The sequence below is a fragment of the Aethina tumida genome, chromosome 4 (assembly GCF_024364675.1).
Source record: "Aethina tumida isolate Nest 87 chromosome 4, icAetTumi1.1, whole genome shotgun sequence".
NCBI classification, from domain to species: Eukaryota; Metazoa; Arthropoda; class Insecta; order Coleoptera; family Nitidulidae; genus Aethina; species Aethina tumida.
The window spans coordinates 27,868,411-27,881,423 of record NC_065438.1 but is presented as its reverse complement, the minus strand read 5'-3'; the positions used below and the strand labels follow the sequence as shown (position 1 = coordinate 27,881,423).

Below are 13,013 nucleotides of genomic sequence, written 5' to 3'. Positions count from 1 at the left end.
TGTATCAATAATAAGAAGTTTACAACTTCATTTAATTTCATCATTAACCCTGAATAATTTTCATAACAAAATAAGAAAACTATAATAGTACAATTTAATTATAACTAACGAATTTTATTTATATAAATAATAGTATTATTACTACTTAAGTAGTATGCCATCATACGCAATTATTTTAATAAAAACAAACAGTATGTATATATAGAATTATATCGTCAATATAATTTAAAATGAATTTAAATAAATTACGTGCTGATGTAATATTAACATATTAAAATATTTTAATAATGAAGGATGACTATTAATAATAACCTCTACTTATGGCACATAATCTATAAGTGGTATTGTTAATGTTAAAATGTCCTTGGTATTCTATAATACTTTTATATAAATTTATTAATTTCATCTTAATTATTAAAATGTGTACAACAGTATTCACGCAATGATATTTGTTTTAAAAAATAGATGGCGTTTAAAGGTCTTATTCCAATTATTGATTTTCCCCAGCCATCTTTATGTTTCATCTATTAAAAACCAGGGGGAAGACTATCTGTCTGTTTATCACTTGTCGTTTCTACTATTGTACTTGTAAGGATTAAGCAAATAATTGCTAGATGACATTAATAAACTCTTTAGTTTTACATTTTTCTTCTAATTTTAGAGAATAATAATAAGATTTTATGCACCCTGCGATCCATTTTTAAGACATCCACTAGTAACAGATTGCATACCACTGCAGGAACCAGCCATACTTAATATTTGTCGAAGTTGATCAACGGTTTTTAAACATACCACAATACAACACTCATCATGTTTCTCCTTATTACCTGTAAGGGATGTTATTGCACTCATCACATCCATTGCTCTACTAGAACAACATCCAACTTTCTTTCCTGTATCTTTCTCAGGTTGTGAATGGTCGATTGTTTTAAATCCCACTCTAGAGGAAGGAGTTGTAGAGTTCCCTTTACAACAGCCAACACCAGAAGTATTTGGTTTACAGCAACTTCCTACTGTTTTATTTGAACCACAACATCCGGTCTCTTTGGGTGACATTATTTCAGGTCCATCACAGTTCTGACAATTATTAATCGAATCGCATTTACAATCTACACAGGTACAAATATCAGCTTGAGCAGTCAAATTTTTAAGTAAGTTCGTATCGGTGTTCGGAGTTTTTTGGTTGTCGTAGAACTGGTTAGTCGTGTTAAAATCGAGTGGATTTATATTTGTTCCCGATGGGACTGGATTTGATTGTAACGGAGGTAGGTTTATGTACGTTTGTATGGCAGTAGGAACTGCTGTTAAAGGGTTTTCATTAACGCTTTCTTGAAATATATTAACCTGTAAGTAACATAAATATAAAATAACAAAATAAAAACCAATTACTATGTTATAGATAATTGGCCTATCTACCTGAGAATTGGCATAATTCATGGCGTCTATCCAATCAGTAGGAATCTCTTCATCTTGAGCCAATGACATTTGGACGGCCTCTGGTGTGTAAATTTGCTTCCCCAAATTTATCAAATCATTGCCAAGCTCTGATTTAGATGGTACTTCTTTTACAAAATCACTTTTAGGAGTGATATCTTGTACACTAATTATTTTCACTTTAGGATTATCGACCTTTAGACCATCGTTAGTAGCATTAAAAACGTCTCCGAAATTGCTATCATTTAAGTTTATATCATACAAATTTATGCCGGCATTTTCTATCTCCGTTATAATAGAATTACCTTCCAACTGCATTTGCGTGTCGTTTAACGTTTCGTCTTCTTTTGCGTTTTCCACATTTTCAGTACCAATATTATAGGATAATTGAGTGGCCACAGGTTCTGTCGTATTAACAGTGGCATAATTCTTTAGTCCATTAGCTATTTCGAATTCAGAGCCAATATCTGATTCAATGACAGCTGCAAATTTTGCTTTATTTTCAATATTTAAATCTGTGGGGTTAATTTGATCATTCAAATATTCATTGCTGATGATATTGTTTGTAGACGGAAAATCATAGTTGTAACAGTTATAATCCATATTCTGAACAACTGAATTATCATCAGATAACTGCATTATATTTTCATCCTTCGCCATTGGCAAAAATCCTACAAGTATCAGGCATATAAGTAAATTAATTTACAGAATTTATTGATCTATAAAATATTCTGATTAATATGCTGTTTAAAAAGTTAGTGCTTTAGCAAAAGCTGCCGAAATTATTAACATAAGATAGGCCATTTATTATCATAAGATAAGAATATTATTTGCAACGTGACCTAAAAATTTATTATGTTTCTAGCTAACAAGCTAAACTTGATTAACACCCAAATACCTACCATCTTTATCTTTAGAAGTAGCTAAATCAGCAACTTTTTCCAAAACATCCCAATCTATATTTTGTTGATAATTACCAAAATTATAGTTACCTTCAAAATCAAAACTAACATTTTCATGTTGAACATTAAAATTATCCATGTCTAACTTAATTTTATTCTCATGAACTTCGATTTCTTCCTTTACGTCGTTATTTTTTTCAGAATTTTCTTCCATAGTTTGTTTCTCCTCATACTCAACATTGCTAGTTTTATCAGGTGATTTGTTAGTGTTATTTTTTTGATGTGTTTTAGTATGTGACTTTAAACTGTGCGGTGTGGAAAAGGCTCGGTTACATAAATTTTCTTTACAAGCATACGGTTTTTCACCGCTGTGTATCCGTTTATGAGTTTTTAAGTGATGACTAGCCGTGAAAGCTTTACCACAACCATCTTCTACGCACCTGAAATTTACTTCATAATCCAGAAAAACTTTGTTTTTAATTTTTTTTTACCTATATGGTTTCTCACGAGTGTGTGTACGGATGTGTTTCTTAAGGTCGCTCAATGTTGTGAAGAACTTTGTACAACCCTCCGCTTCACAGTTAAAAGTTTTGCCATTGTGTAGTCTTTCGTGTGCGCGTAGTCTGTATAAAGTATTGAAAGCTTTATCGCATCCGTCTTGCGTACATTCAAATGGTTTTACTTTAGTGTGGACTCGGATGTGGATTTTAAGACTGTATGATGTTAAAAATGCTTTCCCGCAGTTGGGCTCTGTACATTTAAATCTGTATTCACCTAGAAATTTTAAAATATTAATAGTAAAATTCTTAATAAACAAATCACACAAAATTAATGCTTGAAATTAATCAAATACTTACAAAAATATATCCTCTTGTAAGCCCAAAGAAGAATAATGTAATAATTATCATCATTCTCATTATGTTACCAAAAGCTTACCTTTATGAGTTTTCATGTGCGTCCTAAGATTGCCAACGGTGCTGTAGGTTCTTGAACATCCTTCAAATTCACAGTTAAATCGATTCACTGTCGTCTCTTTGGTTTCAGGATTTGTACTCATTATGGTCAGGGTGGCATGAGAAGGCTCATCAGGCATCTGTCCAGCATTTCCAGGGTTGATGTGCATATAAATTTCATCCATGGAAACTGCATGATGTATATATCTATAAAATTAAACCATTAAAATTTTAAGATTTCAAAGGAGTTATTACAAAGATTTAATTATTGAGAATTTCTAACGCCGAAAAATTTTAGATTATACACATACAAGAAAAGTTTAAAGTTATTCTTGAATTTTATTTCAAACCTCTATGAAAATAAAAAAGAACAAATTTATATTACATTAAGTTATTTTTTTATTTAAATCAAATTAAGATAATAATTGATAAATTTAAAAAATAAACATAAAAAAATTAATTGAAAGATCTTTAATTTTTAGCATAACATGAAATGTAATTTAAATTAACCAAAATAACGTCCTACACGATTAATTATAACTGCTCTATATAATCAATCAACTACAATTTCTTTGTTGGTCATCCACATTGCAACAAAACACACGACCTATAGACAAACATTATCATGCATAAGGAGAAAGTTTTTACCACTAGCACCAGCTAATATATGGATAATTTGTGGCAGTATATTTTTTAACTTGCTACCCTTAAAGATCCATTTAAAAAAACATCAGTTCTACCGTCACTAATGATACCACTCCAAACAATGATTGTTCCAACATTATTTGTAAAAATTCTTCAAATTCTTTTTCGACGAGAATATGTAATCTATTTTTTACTTTATTCCGACTAATAACTACATTATGTGATTGATGTAACTATTATAAACTCATTTTTTGTAAGAAAAAGTTGTCTTCAAGCAGATAATGTCGAATACCGATCCAAAATAGCTGTTATATAATGTTCACATCCTGGATGCTGCTCAGTCAAACTACCAGTTTCTCTAAAGTGCCTCCACAATCGACTAACAACACTTTCAAGAAACCGAAACTTCTCAGCTTGATTAAAATGAAGTTAATCGTAAATGAGTGAATATCTTAATAAGAACATTTTTAAAATGTTAAAAATATGTAACATTCGCAATAAAAAGTAAATTTAAGTTATCTTCATTTTTATAAAATATCCTTAGACTTTTCTTGTGTGTGTAATTTGATGTTCTATTTAAAAATTGTTTATTGTAAACACATATTTTTTTCCAAATCGCATAACGAACTTATCCATTTATGAAGACGATCCTATAAGTGTGTTTGAATACTAAAACGGACAAAATAATAAAAGTATACACATATTTTATAACTAAAATTACAGTATAAATAATTTTTTATTTAATGTAAAGTGCGTTTATAAAAAATATATTAACAATTTTAGATTTGTTTTTAACTTAAATATGTATAATAAGTTGGTATTTGGAAGAAATTCTATTTAAAAATTAATAATTTAATCAGAATTTATATTTATAACATAAAATGTCATTTTTGTTATTATCATCAGTATTGTTTTATTGAGTATCCTTTGTTAAGACAGATATTTCATATAATAATTTCTCTCATAATCTTTAAAAAATCATCCTAACACGATACGTGAATTTGTTTTAACATGCCGTTTAAAAATCTAAGAAAATAATATTTAATCCTCCAAATTTTAATTCTATTTTCATTTTCACATCATAGGCCACGATAAATATTTTTACATATAATTATACTTCCAATACTCATCATTTACTTGTATAATATGAACACATTTTATTTTAAACCACTTAGTTATTTAAATTAAACAATTTCAAATAATTTATTTACATTTAAATAATTAATTCCACGAAGGCCTTATTATTATTGAAATTTAAAATATGAATAAAATTTTATTACATCACGTGTAAAATGAATAACTAAAATATACAATTATTCATCTTTCAGATAACTTTCGTATTAACCCTCGTAACTTCAAAAAATTGACCTTCGTCAAATTTTCCAATCTGTCAAATTTGTTCATTTAAAGACGTATTTGGACCGTTTTCATTATAACAATATTTGATAATTCGGTGCCACTTATAAAATCGTTAATGCCAACAATGCGTTTCTGTCAATTTTAAGGTTAATAGCCGCAACAGCTGATTGGGAATTTCACATTTGTGGATTACTAAATTTGGTCATTGGTAATACAAATCCACACATTGGCTTACCCTGAATTTTCATTGTTTCCACCAATTTTATGAATGTAAATCGAGGGTTCCTGTTTTACTTTACCATTTTCATGAGCTGGAGCCAAATCCGAGTAAACAGTGTTGTAATTGAAATCTAAACTATCGTCAATGCAGTCCTGCAAGTCATGGGTTATTGATATGTTATTGGAATTTTCACCATTTCCGCTTTGCACTTTGCCTGTCCAGCTGGCCATAGTTTTTCGAAAACGTATTTTTTATTCATAAACCACATCCCATTGACATTTAAAAACAAAAACAATATAAATTTAGAATTACATGATGCATTTTCACTGGCACCAGAGGGTGCTGTGCAAGTCACGTTGTTTAGATAAAATTTAATTTCTCATTTTATGTGGAATTGTTAAAAAAATCAATTGTTCTTATAACATTTTAAACACTTTTTTAATAAACTTAAATAATACACAGGATCAAATATGTTTAAAAGAAATATTTAATAATTACCATGTTTTGGTAATAATGTTTTTACCACGTACCACATTCACATAAAAATTACTATCCCATTATTTTGTAAAATATAAATTATTTTTAGTGTGAATAATATATTTTCTAATTTAAAATCCTATGATTTAAAAAGTTTGAATATACCGCGATAGTTTGTAGGTGGCGCTGAAACCAACAATATGCTCTGTCAAATCAACTGCCTTCTCTTCCGGTTAAATTACCAAGATGGTAAGTTGGTTCTGGAATAAAAATAAAATTCTGTCATCATCCTTTAAAATACAGTGACTGAAAGTGTTTAAATTGTGTATTTACTAAGTTTACGTTTTTGAGAATATAGTTTATTTGATATTTTTATATCAAACTTGCTAATATTCGAAAAAAACATAATCGAATCTTCGAAAACTTGTGTTGTTGTTATACTCCTTACAAAGTGCATTGTTGTGGACTATAACTGAGTAACCAAAGCTACTGTTAAATTTTAAAGAATGGTGATTTAAGAGCATTATTTTCATAAAAAATTAATTGTTAAAACGTGTTATCAACATAACCTAAAAAGTATTGTATTATTGTAGGCGCGAGGTCCCAAGAAACATTTGAAGCGTCTCAATGCCCCAAAAGCATGGATGTTGGATAAATTGGGGGGTGTGTTCGCCCCTCGTCCATCCACCGGGCCACACAAATTGCGTGAATCATTGCCTTTGGTGATTTTCCTGCGTAACAGGCTAAAGTATGCCTTGACCAACTGCGAAGTAACAAAAATTGTTAAGCAGAGATTGATTAAAGTTGACGGCAAAGTAAGGACTGATCCTAACTACCCAGCTGGTTTTATGGGTGAGTACTAAGTTATTTAAGCTTTTTGGCCCTTTCGAAGCTGGATATTGCTGAATGTTTGGCATGTTCAGTCAAAATGAGGCCTAAAGTAAAATTTCTGTTTTGGTCACTGGATAATTTAATTCATAATTAATTCAGTATTACCCAAACAGGAGACAAATCTTTAAATAGAATTACATTAAATCTATACATAAATCAGAAGTAGTTAACTTGAATTACTTTTTGAAGTTAAAGAATTAACTTTCTTCAAAAATATCTTCATTATTTGCTTTTAGTGTGTTTCATCCATGTTCTAATAAATTAAATATGGTTTTATAACATTTTAATGTAAAATTACTTACTTCTCTATAAATGATCAGTGAAATTTTATTTTAATGAATTTTATTACTTAAAAAACAATATTTGATTTCCATGTAATTAATGTGGTTTTTTTATTTTAGATGTGATCACTATTGAAAAAACTGGAGAATTCTTCCGTTTGATCTATGACGTTAAGGGTAGATTCACCATCCACCGAATCACATCTGAAGAAGCCAAGGTGAGTTGGATTTAAGTTTACAATAGCAATTTTCCTTTCCTGATGACAAAAAATGGCACATAGAGTTGAGAACAAAGTTTTCCTCTACTATTGATCCTGTCATGAAAAAACCTTACTCATCTGATTATAATGTGACATGTAGATAGTTTATAATTGTACCTACTTCAAATATTTATATTTTATTTTCTATGTTTTAGTACAAATTGTGTAAAGTCAAGAAAGTCCAAACTGGACCCAAGGGCATCCCATTCTTGGTGACCCACGACGGTCGCACAATCCGTTACCCCGATCCCATGATCAAAGTGAACGACACCATTCAATTGGAGATCGCCACCACAAAAATCCTTGACTTCATTAAATTCGAGTCTGGAAACTTGTGCATGATCACTGGAGGTAGAAATTTGGGTCGTGTTGGTACAGTCATCAACCGTGAAAGGCATCCGGGATCTTTCGACATCGTCCACGTGAAAGATGCAAACGGTCACTTATTTGCTACTAGGTATACATCAGTTTTATAGCGTAATAAATTTTTTCGGCCCTTTTGAAGCTATGCTTTATAACACTATTATAAATTATAGTCAAAGTGAGGCCAAGATTAATTTACTGTCTTGGTCACTGATTGATGAATTAATCATTATTTCAGTATTACCCAGGCAGTAAACACTGATATAACAAATTGAATCATGTGGATGCAGAACCAGTCAAAATCTCTTGAAAATGATCAATATTTATCCCTTCCTGTCCTAGAAAATATTCTTTATAAAATATACAACTCATTAAAATGATATAGAATAACTGTCAGTTTTGCATCTTTTTGACACATTCAATTGTCCTTAAACCAATTGAAATATTTTTACACATAATTAATGGTTTTTCTTTCTCAACAGGTTAAACAACGTATTTGTTATTGGTAAGGGAAGCAAAGCCTTCGTATCCCTGCCAAGAGGTAAGGGAGTCAAGTTATCAATTGCAGAAGAACGAGACAAGAGATTGGCTGCCAAGACACACTAATGTGTAAATAATACGCATTTTCAATAAAAAATATAAAATAATTGTCTTATTTTTAATTATCCTTATTGACATTTCAGCATTAACCAATTTTTTAGATGAAGTAGATTAAAGATATTTTCAATGTCTTATTTAGACCAATATATTAAATTTATTTTATTTTTAATAAAAAATGACTACAATAATAAGTATTTCCAAGTAATGTTTTTTCTTATTTTTACATATTTTATTTGATTCATACTTAATGTATATGTTGGTTATCCCCATAAACTGTCTCAAAAATAAATTTCTGAAGGTTATGCCACTTATAATTGCAGTTTTGGTACACAGCAATCTAAATCAACCCAAATGAATAATGTCTTACAAAAAGTCGCATTTAGAATCGACATTAGCATATAACACTGGGGTTTGCCAACTATGAACTCGTAGTTAAATCTAGTTACTCATATGGCATGAATTTTAGTTCAGTGTCAGCCACCTATATAGAAATGTTGAAGTTTTAGGTCTTAATTTTAATAACTTTTATAAAGTACACAACTAGATAAAAATATATAATTATGTCCTGCCATTTTAAAAAGTACTTTATGTAAGATGAGCATAAGTAATTTGTTTACAAATAAAATACAATTTGTAATGTGAATCATTATGATACAAAACGTCAGTAATCATATGATTTCATAGTTTAAGAATAAACACAATTGTAAATACTCTTTTATTTGGCACAAGTATAAAATAAATACAATTACTTAGAATCAAAAACAACTATTGAGTAATTATTTAATTCAGTAGTAAAACTCCTCTTCATCTATATCTCCATAGTAAAAGTCACTTTTCAGGATTGTTGTCTCAACATTCTTGTTATGTTTTGCTTTGAAACGAGCATATCTTTCCCCATACCTTTGAACATCATCATCATCTACATCTTCTTCAAATCCAGCTGCTTCACTATCAATACTGCAAAGAACAACAAAAATTTTATAAATACACATGTATTTTAAAATCAAAATTGAACTTTTACAAAATTTTGAAAAGTAAATTACCTGTACACAAATCCTTCTTCCCCACTATCACTGGAAAGAAGATCCTCATCAATACAAACATTTTTCATGGCATCAACCATATCATCTTCATTAATACTTTCCATATCAGATTCATCTGGATAATCATTCCTCCAATTATTTTCTGCATTTGAATCATCACTGTCATCACTGTCTTCTCCATCTAACCCATTGTCTCTAATGGAGCCATAAATTAATGGATCATCCAAATGTCGAACACTGAAAATTATATTGATAAAAATAAACATTCTGTTTGTAGTTGTTAATTTCTTACCTAATGTATTCATCCAAGTTTGCATCACCCAGATCATCAGAATTTGTATAGTACAGATCATATACATAATTTGGTTCAAAGACCTTATTTTTATTTTCTGTAGTCTCATTATTTTCATTACAGTCTGTTTCAAGATCAAAAATGGTAAGTTTCTGTTTTTCTTCATGTTCATCTTCATCTTCTATTGAACGAAAACAATTTACGATTCTATAACGTGCTTTCTTTGAATCCTCTTTTTTCAGCAATCTAAGTTTGTCATTCAAATTGGTATGGTGTTTTTTGTATTCGGATTTTGCTTCTTCCTTAGTATAATTTTTAATGTGCGAAACTACATTTTCTTCCTGAAACAATGTGACAATAAAATACATGTTGCAAGGTAATTCAATATTAATTTACCTCTTTGATGGTCCCAGCAAATTTTAACACTGCCGACAGATCCGTCTGTTTCTCTGAATCTGTTTTACGTCTTTTGCAACTAAACAATAGTGCCTCGGAAGGCTCTTCATCTAATCTCCGTTTAACTCTAAAAACTGCAGCCATTTTTTAAGTTGAAAATTGTGTACTATACCGTTAATAGATTTAATTGAACTAATTCAATTTCACCAACTGTTAAAATAACGTCATTTAATTTAACCACAGAATAAACAAACACAATCTTCAGATATTCAGTCACTTTTTATTTACCAAAAAATATTTTTGTCTAGTTAGATGTAACAAATTGTTATGAAATATTTTTCATACCATAGATACTTCACCTCTTATATGGTTAATTTCGAATTTTAAATGTTTGCAAAACTGCGAAGTGTTTATTTTGTTTACTCGAAATGTCCATATTTTTTTTTATTTAGAAGTATTAATAATTTTTATAATGGTAAATAGGTTACAAATTAATCTATTCTATTAACGTTTTCGGAACAGAAAAAACCTTTAAATGGTTAAATGTTGGCAACACTTATTCTGCGATTGGTGTTCTGTGCTGTGAGTCATATCTATAAATGTCAATTGATGTCAATCAAATATATTGTAACAGAAAAAAACAATTACTAAAAACTCTCAGGAATAATCTTATTGTTTAAATAGATAATAAATAACAATAGTTATTTAATAATGGGCAACGAAATGTCATCTTCCGCAATGGAAAGTATCCTTATTTACTGTGTTGTAATGATTAATTTTTAGGTTTATTTTTGTTAATATTTTCCTTAACACATAAACAGAACACCTTTTTAATTTAAAATTCGCCGTAAAAGAATTGGAAAGAAATTCAAAGAGATGTGAAAAGGAAGAAAAGCAGGAGAAAGCCAAAACAAAACAAGCAATCCAAAAAGGAAATATGGAAGTGGCCAGGATTCACGCGGAGAATGCTATCCGACAGAAAAATCAAGCTTTAAATTATTTAAAAATGTCTGCCCGTGTAGATGCAGTAGCTAGCAAGGTGCAATCGGCTGTTATGACAAGGAAAGTAACAAACTCAATGGCAGGTGTGGTGAAAACAATGGATGCAGCTATGAAAAGTATGAATCTAGAGAAAATTTCAAGTGTCATGGACAAATTTGAGCAACAGTTTGAAGACTTGGGTGTGCAAACTGATGTTCTTGAAAATACAATGGCCCAAACTACGACAACACTTATTCCACAAAATGATGTAGATTCTCTCATGCAACAAGTAGCAGATGAAGCCGGGTATGTTTTCTTTATTATAGATTTTAGGAAAATATTTGGGGTAAGAGGAATTGGTGAATATCACCTTCAATGACATCCTAATAATCTTTTGGTGTATAATTAGTTAAAACACACCTATGTAACATTTAAATTGCAAGATGCAAACTGTGGTATATAATTTAGTTTAGTATATGTTATATTGATAAAGATAAAATTATTGTTAAGAAGAAATATATAAAAAAATAATAAATAAAATTACACATAAATTCAATTTAAAATATTTAAATTCATATTTTTTATTCATATAATTTTTAGTTCCATAAACATATTAAATAACGTCAGTTTCTTACACGTTTCATCAAAATTGAATATCTATAACTGATTATAGATGGAGACATACATATCCCTTCTATAGTAAAAATGTATTTTAAATTTTATTCAATTGTGATCTTTCTATTCTATAGTTAATTTTATACTTTAAATTTAGCGGGAGTCTTATCTTTGTATTTTCACATATTCGACTGATACGAAATATAATCTCTAAAATGGAATTGGATTCAGTTATTATATTTATTTTCTATATATAAATAGGAAGATAAAAGGGTTTTTCATAAACAACTGCTCAGCTTACTGGGTGCCCTTAAATCTTGTTTTAAATACATTTCTAATCTGTAAAAAATAATTTTTATATTATTTATAATCAACAAGCTTATTACTAAACATTCTTTATTATAATATTAAAAAATAATGTTTATTTTTCAGTCTCGAATTAAATATGGAATTACCTACTGGTCCAACTGCAACGAGCGATGCAGCAAGTACAGCAACACAAGAACAAGATGAGCTTTCACAAAGATTGGCTAGATTGAGACAACTGGAATAATATTCTTAAATTTTCAGTTGTGAACTTTGTGATATAGGTTTTATTACCAAGTATAATATGCACTTTCTGTGTAAAAATATATTTTTTATTTTACATACTCCATTACTAGTTTTTCTAGTTGTTAACATGTATTATTGTTTGAAGTTGTTCTAACTATTGTAAATCTCAACTGCTTCAGAAAATTTATAAGGTGAATTATTTTATTTAATAATAAATGTATTTTATTTATTATTTTGATTATTATTTAATCTAAAAATCAGTTGATTGTTAATTTGTCGTGACAAGATATATAAAACTGAAAATAACAATTTTATTTCAAATTATAACTTTAAATATTCAACAGTGAACAACTCTATAAGGGCGAGTGGGGCACCAATCAGGGCCCAGGAGTGTCACATTGTCATAATATAAAATTTTTGTGTTTTTTATTAAAAATTACTCCAAAACCCTCCGTGCTCAAAGGTCCCCGCATCATTCGACACGGAATTTTAGGTTATAATTTTAAAATATGCCGCACATAATTTTGCTTTTCTGTTATCCAATTAAAAATCTTTATCAGTGTTACCATGGAAACAGGACAATATAGTGCCACCAATTAATAAAGCTGATTTGGTCACGTGCAACAGTGAGCCATGTTGATTGGTAACGTTACTTAGGTTTGAATTTCCCGCCTATAGTGCAAAAGCGTAAAATTAATCTAGGGAATTGTGGCAACGCCGAGACAGAAGTGAATAGTGTCCACGGACCG

General features: G+C 29.5%; 4 protein-coding genes and 2 non-coding genes across 9 annotated transcripts; 4 read left to right on the top strand and 2 right to left on the bottom strand.

Annotated features, from left to right (window-relative positions):
• Positions 1 to 252: 252 nt before the first annotated feature.
• LOC109596321 (uncharacterized) lies at positions 253 to 5,838 on the bottom strand. Of its 3 annotated transcripts, XM_049965819.1 has the most exons (7): positions 5,723 to 5,838; positions 5,529 to 5,665; positions 3,273 to 3,496; positions 2,828 to 3,110; positions 2,337 to 2,776; positions 1,417 to 2,105; positions 253 to 1,344 (listed from the first exon to the last, which is right to left on the bottom strand). In XM_049965819.1, the coding sequence occupies exons 1-7, from the start codon at positions 5,741 to 5,743 to the stop codon at positions 679 to 681; spliced, it is 2,460 nt and encodes an 819-aa protein (XP_049821776.1). In that variant the 5' UTR covers positions 5,744 to 5,838; the 3' UTR covers positions 253 to 678. The 3 variants fall into 3 exon arrangements, with proteins under 3 accessions (XP_049821776.1, XP_049821775.1, XP_019867402.2); XM_049965818.1 differs by having other exon boundaries at positions 5,529 to 5,838; XM_020011843.2 differs by having other exon boundaries at positions 2,427 to 2,776; positions 5,529 to 5,838.
• A 383-nt stretch (positions 5,839 to 6,221) lies between these two features.
• Positions 6,222 to 8,432, top strand: LOC109596305 (40S ribosomal protein S4). Of its 2 annotated transcripts, none has more exons than XM_020011831.2 (5): positions 6,222 to 6,239; positions 6,584 to 6,842; positions 7,283 to 7,380; positions 7,578 to 7,879; positions 8,268 to 8,432. In XM_020011831.2, the coding sequence occupies exons 1-5, from the start codon at positions 6,237 to 6,239 to the stop codon at positions 8,389 to 8,391; spliced, it is 786 nt and encodes a 261-aa protein (XP_019867390.1). In that variant the 5' UTR covers positions 6,222 to 6,236; the 3' UTR covers positions 8,392 to 8,432. The 2 variants fall into 2 exon arrangements, with proteins under 2 accessions (XP_019867390.1, XP_019867382.1); XM_020011823.2 differs by lacking the exon at positions 6,222 to 6,239 and adding an exon at positions 6,482 to 6,499.
• LOC126265479 (small nucleolar RNA SNORA16B/SNORA16A family) lies at positions 6,866 to 7,003 on the top strand. The gene has a single exon (XR_007547962.1). It is a non-coding gene; the product is annotated as a small nucleolar RNA SNORA16B/SNORA16A family (small nucleolar RNA).
• LOC126265478 (small nucleolar RNA SNORA16B/SNORA16A family) lies at positions 7,911 to 8,048 on the top strand. Its single transcript, XR_007547961.1, has one exon. It is a non-coding gene; the product is annotated as a small nucleolar RNA SNORA16B/SNORA16A family (small nucleolar RNA).
• A 654-nt stretch (positions 8,433 to 9,086) lies between the features above and the next one.
• Positions 9,087 to 10,430, bottom strand: LOC109596348 (probable RNA polymerase II nuclear localization protein SLC7A6OS). Its single transcript, XM_049965821.1, has 4 exons — positions 10,117 to 10,430; positions 9,721 to 10,061; positions 9,429 to 9,665; positions 9,087 to 9,342 (listed from the first exon to the last, which is right to left on the bottom strand). Exons 1-4 carry the CDS (start codon positions 10,258 to 10,260, stop codon positions 9,171 to 9,173), a joined length of 894 nt encoding a protein of 297 aa, XP_049821778.1. The 5' UTR covers positions 10,261 to 10,430; the 3' UTR covers positions 9,087 to 9,170.
• Positions 10,431 to 10,683: 253 nt separating this feature from the next.
• LOC109596359 (charged multivesicular body protein 1b) lies at positions 10,684 to 12,493 on the top strand. Its single transcript, XM_020011894.2, has 3 exons — positions 10,684 to 10,861; positions 10,938 to 11,403; positions 12,145 to 12,493. The coding sequence occupies exons 1-3, from the start codon at positions 10,828 to 10,830 to the stop codon at positions 12,263 to 12,265; spliced, it is 621 nt and encodes a 206-aa protein (XP_019867453.1). The 5' UTR covers positions 10,684 to 10,827; the 3' UTR covers positions 12,266 to 12,493.
• The last annotated feature ends 520 nt before the right edge of the window (positions 12,494 to 13,013 follow it).

Bases quoted from the DNA above. Each gene is read 5' to 3' on its own strand.
- LOC109596305 (XM_020011831.2), top strand. The intron at 7,381-7,577 runs GTGAGTTGGATT...TCTATGTTTTAG, and splicing joins TCACATCTGAAGAAGCCAAG to TACAAATTGTGTAAAGTCAA. The intron at 7,880-8,267 runs GTATACATCAGT...CTTTCTCAACAG, and splicing joins GGTCACTTATTTGCTACTAG to GTTAAACAACGTATTTGTTA.
- LOC109596321 (XM_049965818.1), bottom strand. From the start codon at position 5,743: ATGGCCAGCTGGACAGGCAAAGTGCAAAGCGGAAATGGTGAAAATTCC. The intron at 3,111-3,272 runs GTAAGCTTTTGG...TAAAATTTCTAG, and splicing joins GCACATGAAAACTCATAAAG to GTGAATACAGATTTAAATGT. The intron at 2,777-2,827 runs GTAAAAAAAAAT...AGTAAATTTCAG, and splicing joins ACTCGTGAGAAACCATATAG to GTGCGTAGAAGATGGTTGTG.
- LOC109596348 (XM_049965821.1), bottom strand. From the start codon at position 10,260: ATGGCTGCAGTTTTTAGAGTTAAACGGAGATTAGATGAAGAGCCTTCC. The intron at 10,062-10,116 runs GTAAATTAATAT...ACATTGTTTCAG, and splicing joins TTGCTGGGACCATCAAAGAG to GAAGAAAATGTAGTTTCGCA. The intron at 9,666-9,720 runs GTAAGAAATTAA...TATAATTTTCAG, and splicing joins AACTTGGATGAATACATTAG to TGTTCGACATTTGGATGATC.
- LOC109596359 (XM_020011894.2), top strand. From the start codon at position 10,828: ATGGGCAACGAAATGTCATCTTCCGCAATGGAAA. The intron at 10,862-10,937 runs GTATCCTTATTT...ACACATAAACAG, and splicing joins GTCATCTTCCGCAATGGAAA to AACACCTTTTTAATTTAAAA. The intron at 11,404-12,144 runs GTATGTTTTCTT...TTTATTTTTCAG, and splicing joins CAAGTAGCAGATGAAGCCGG to TCTCGAATTAAATATGGAAT.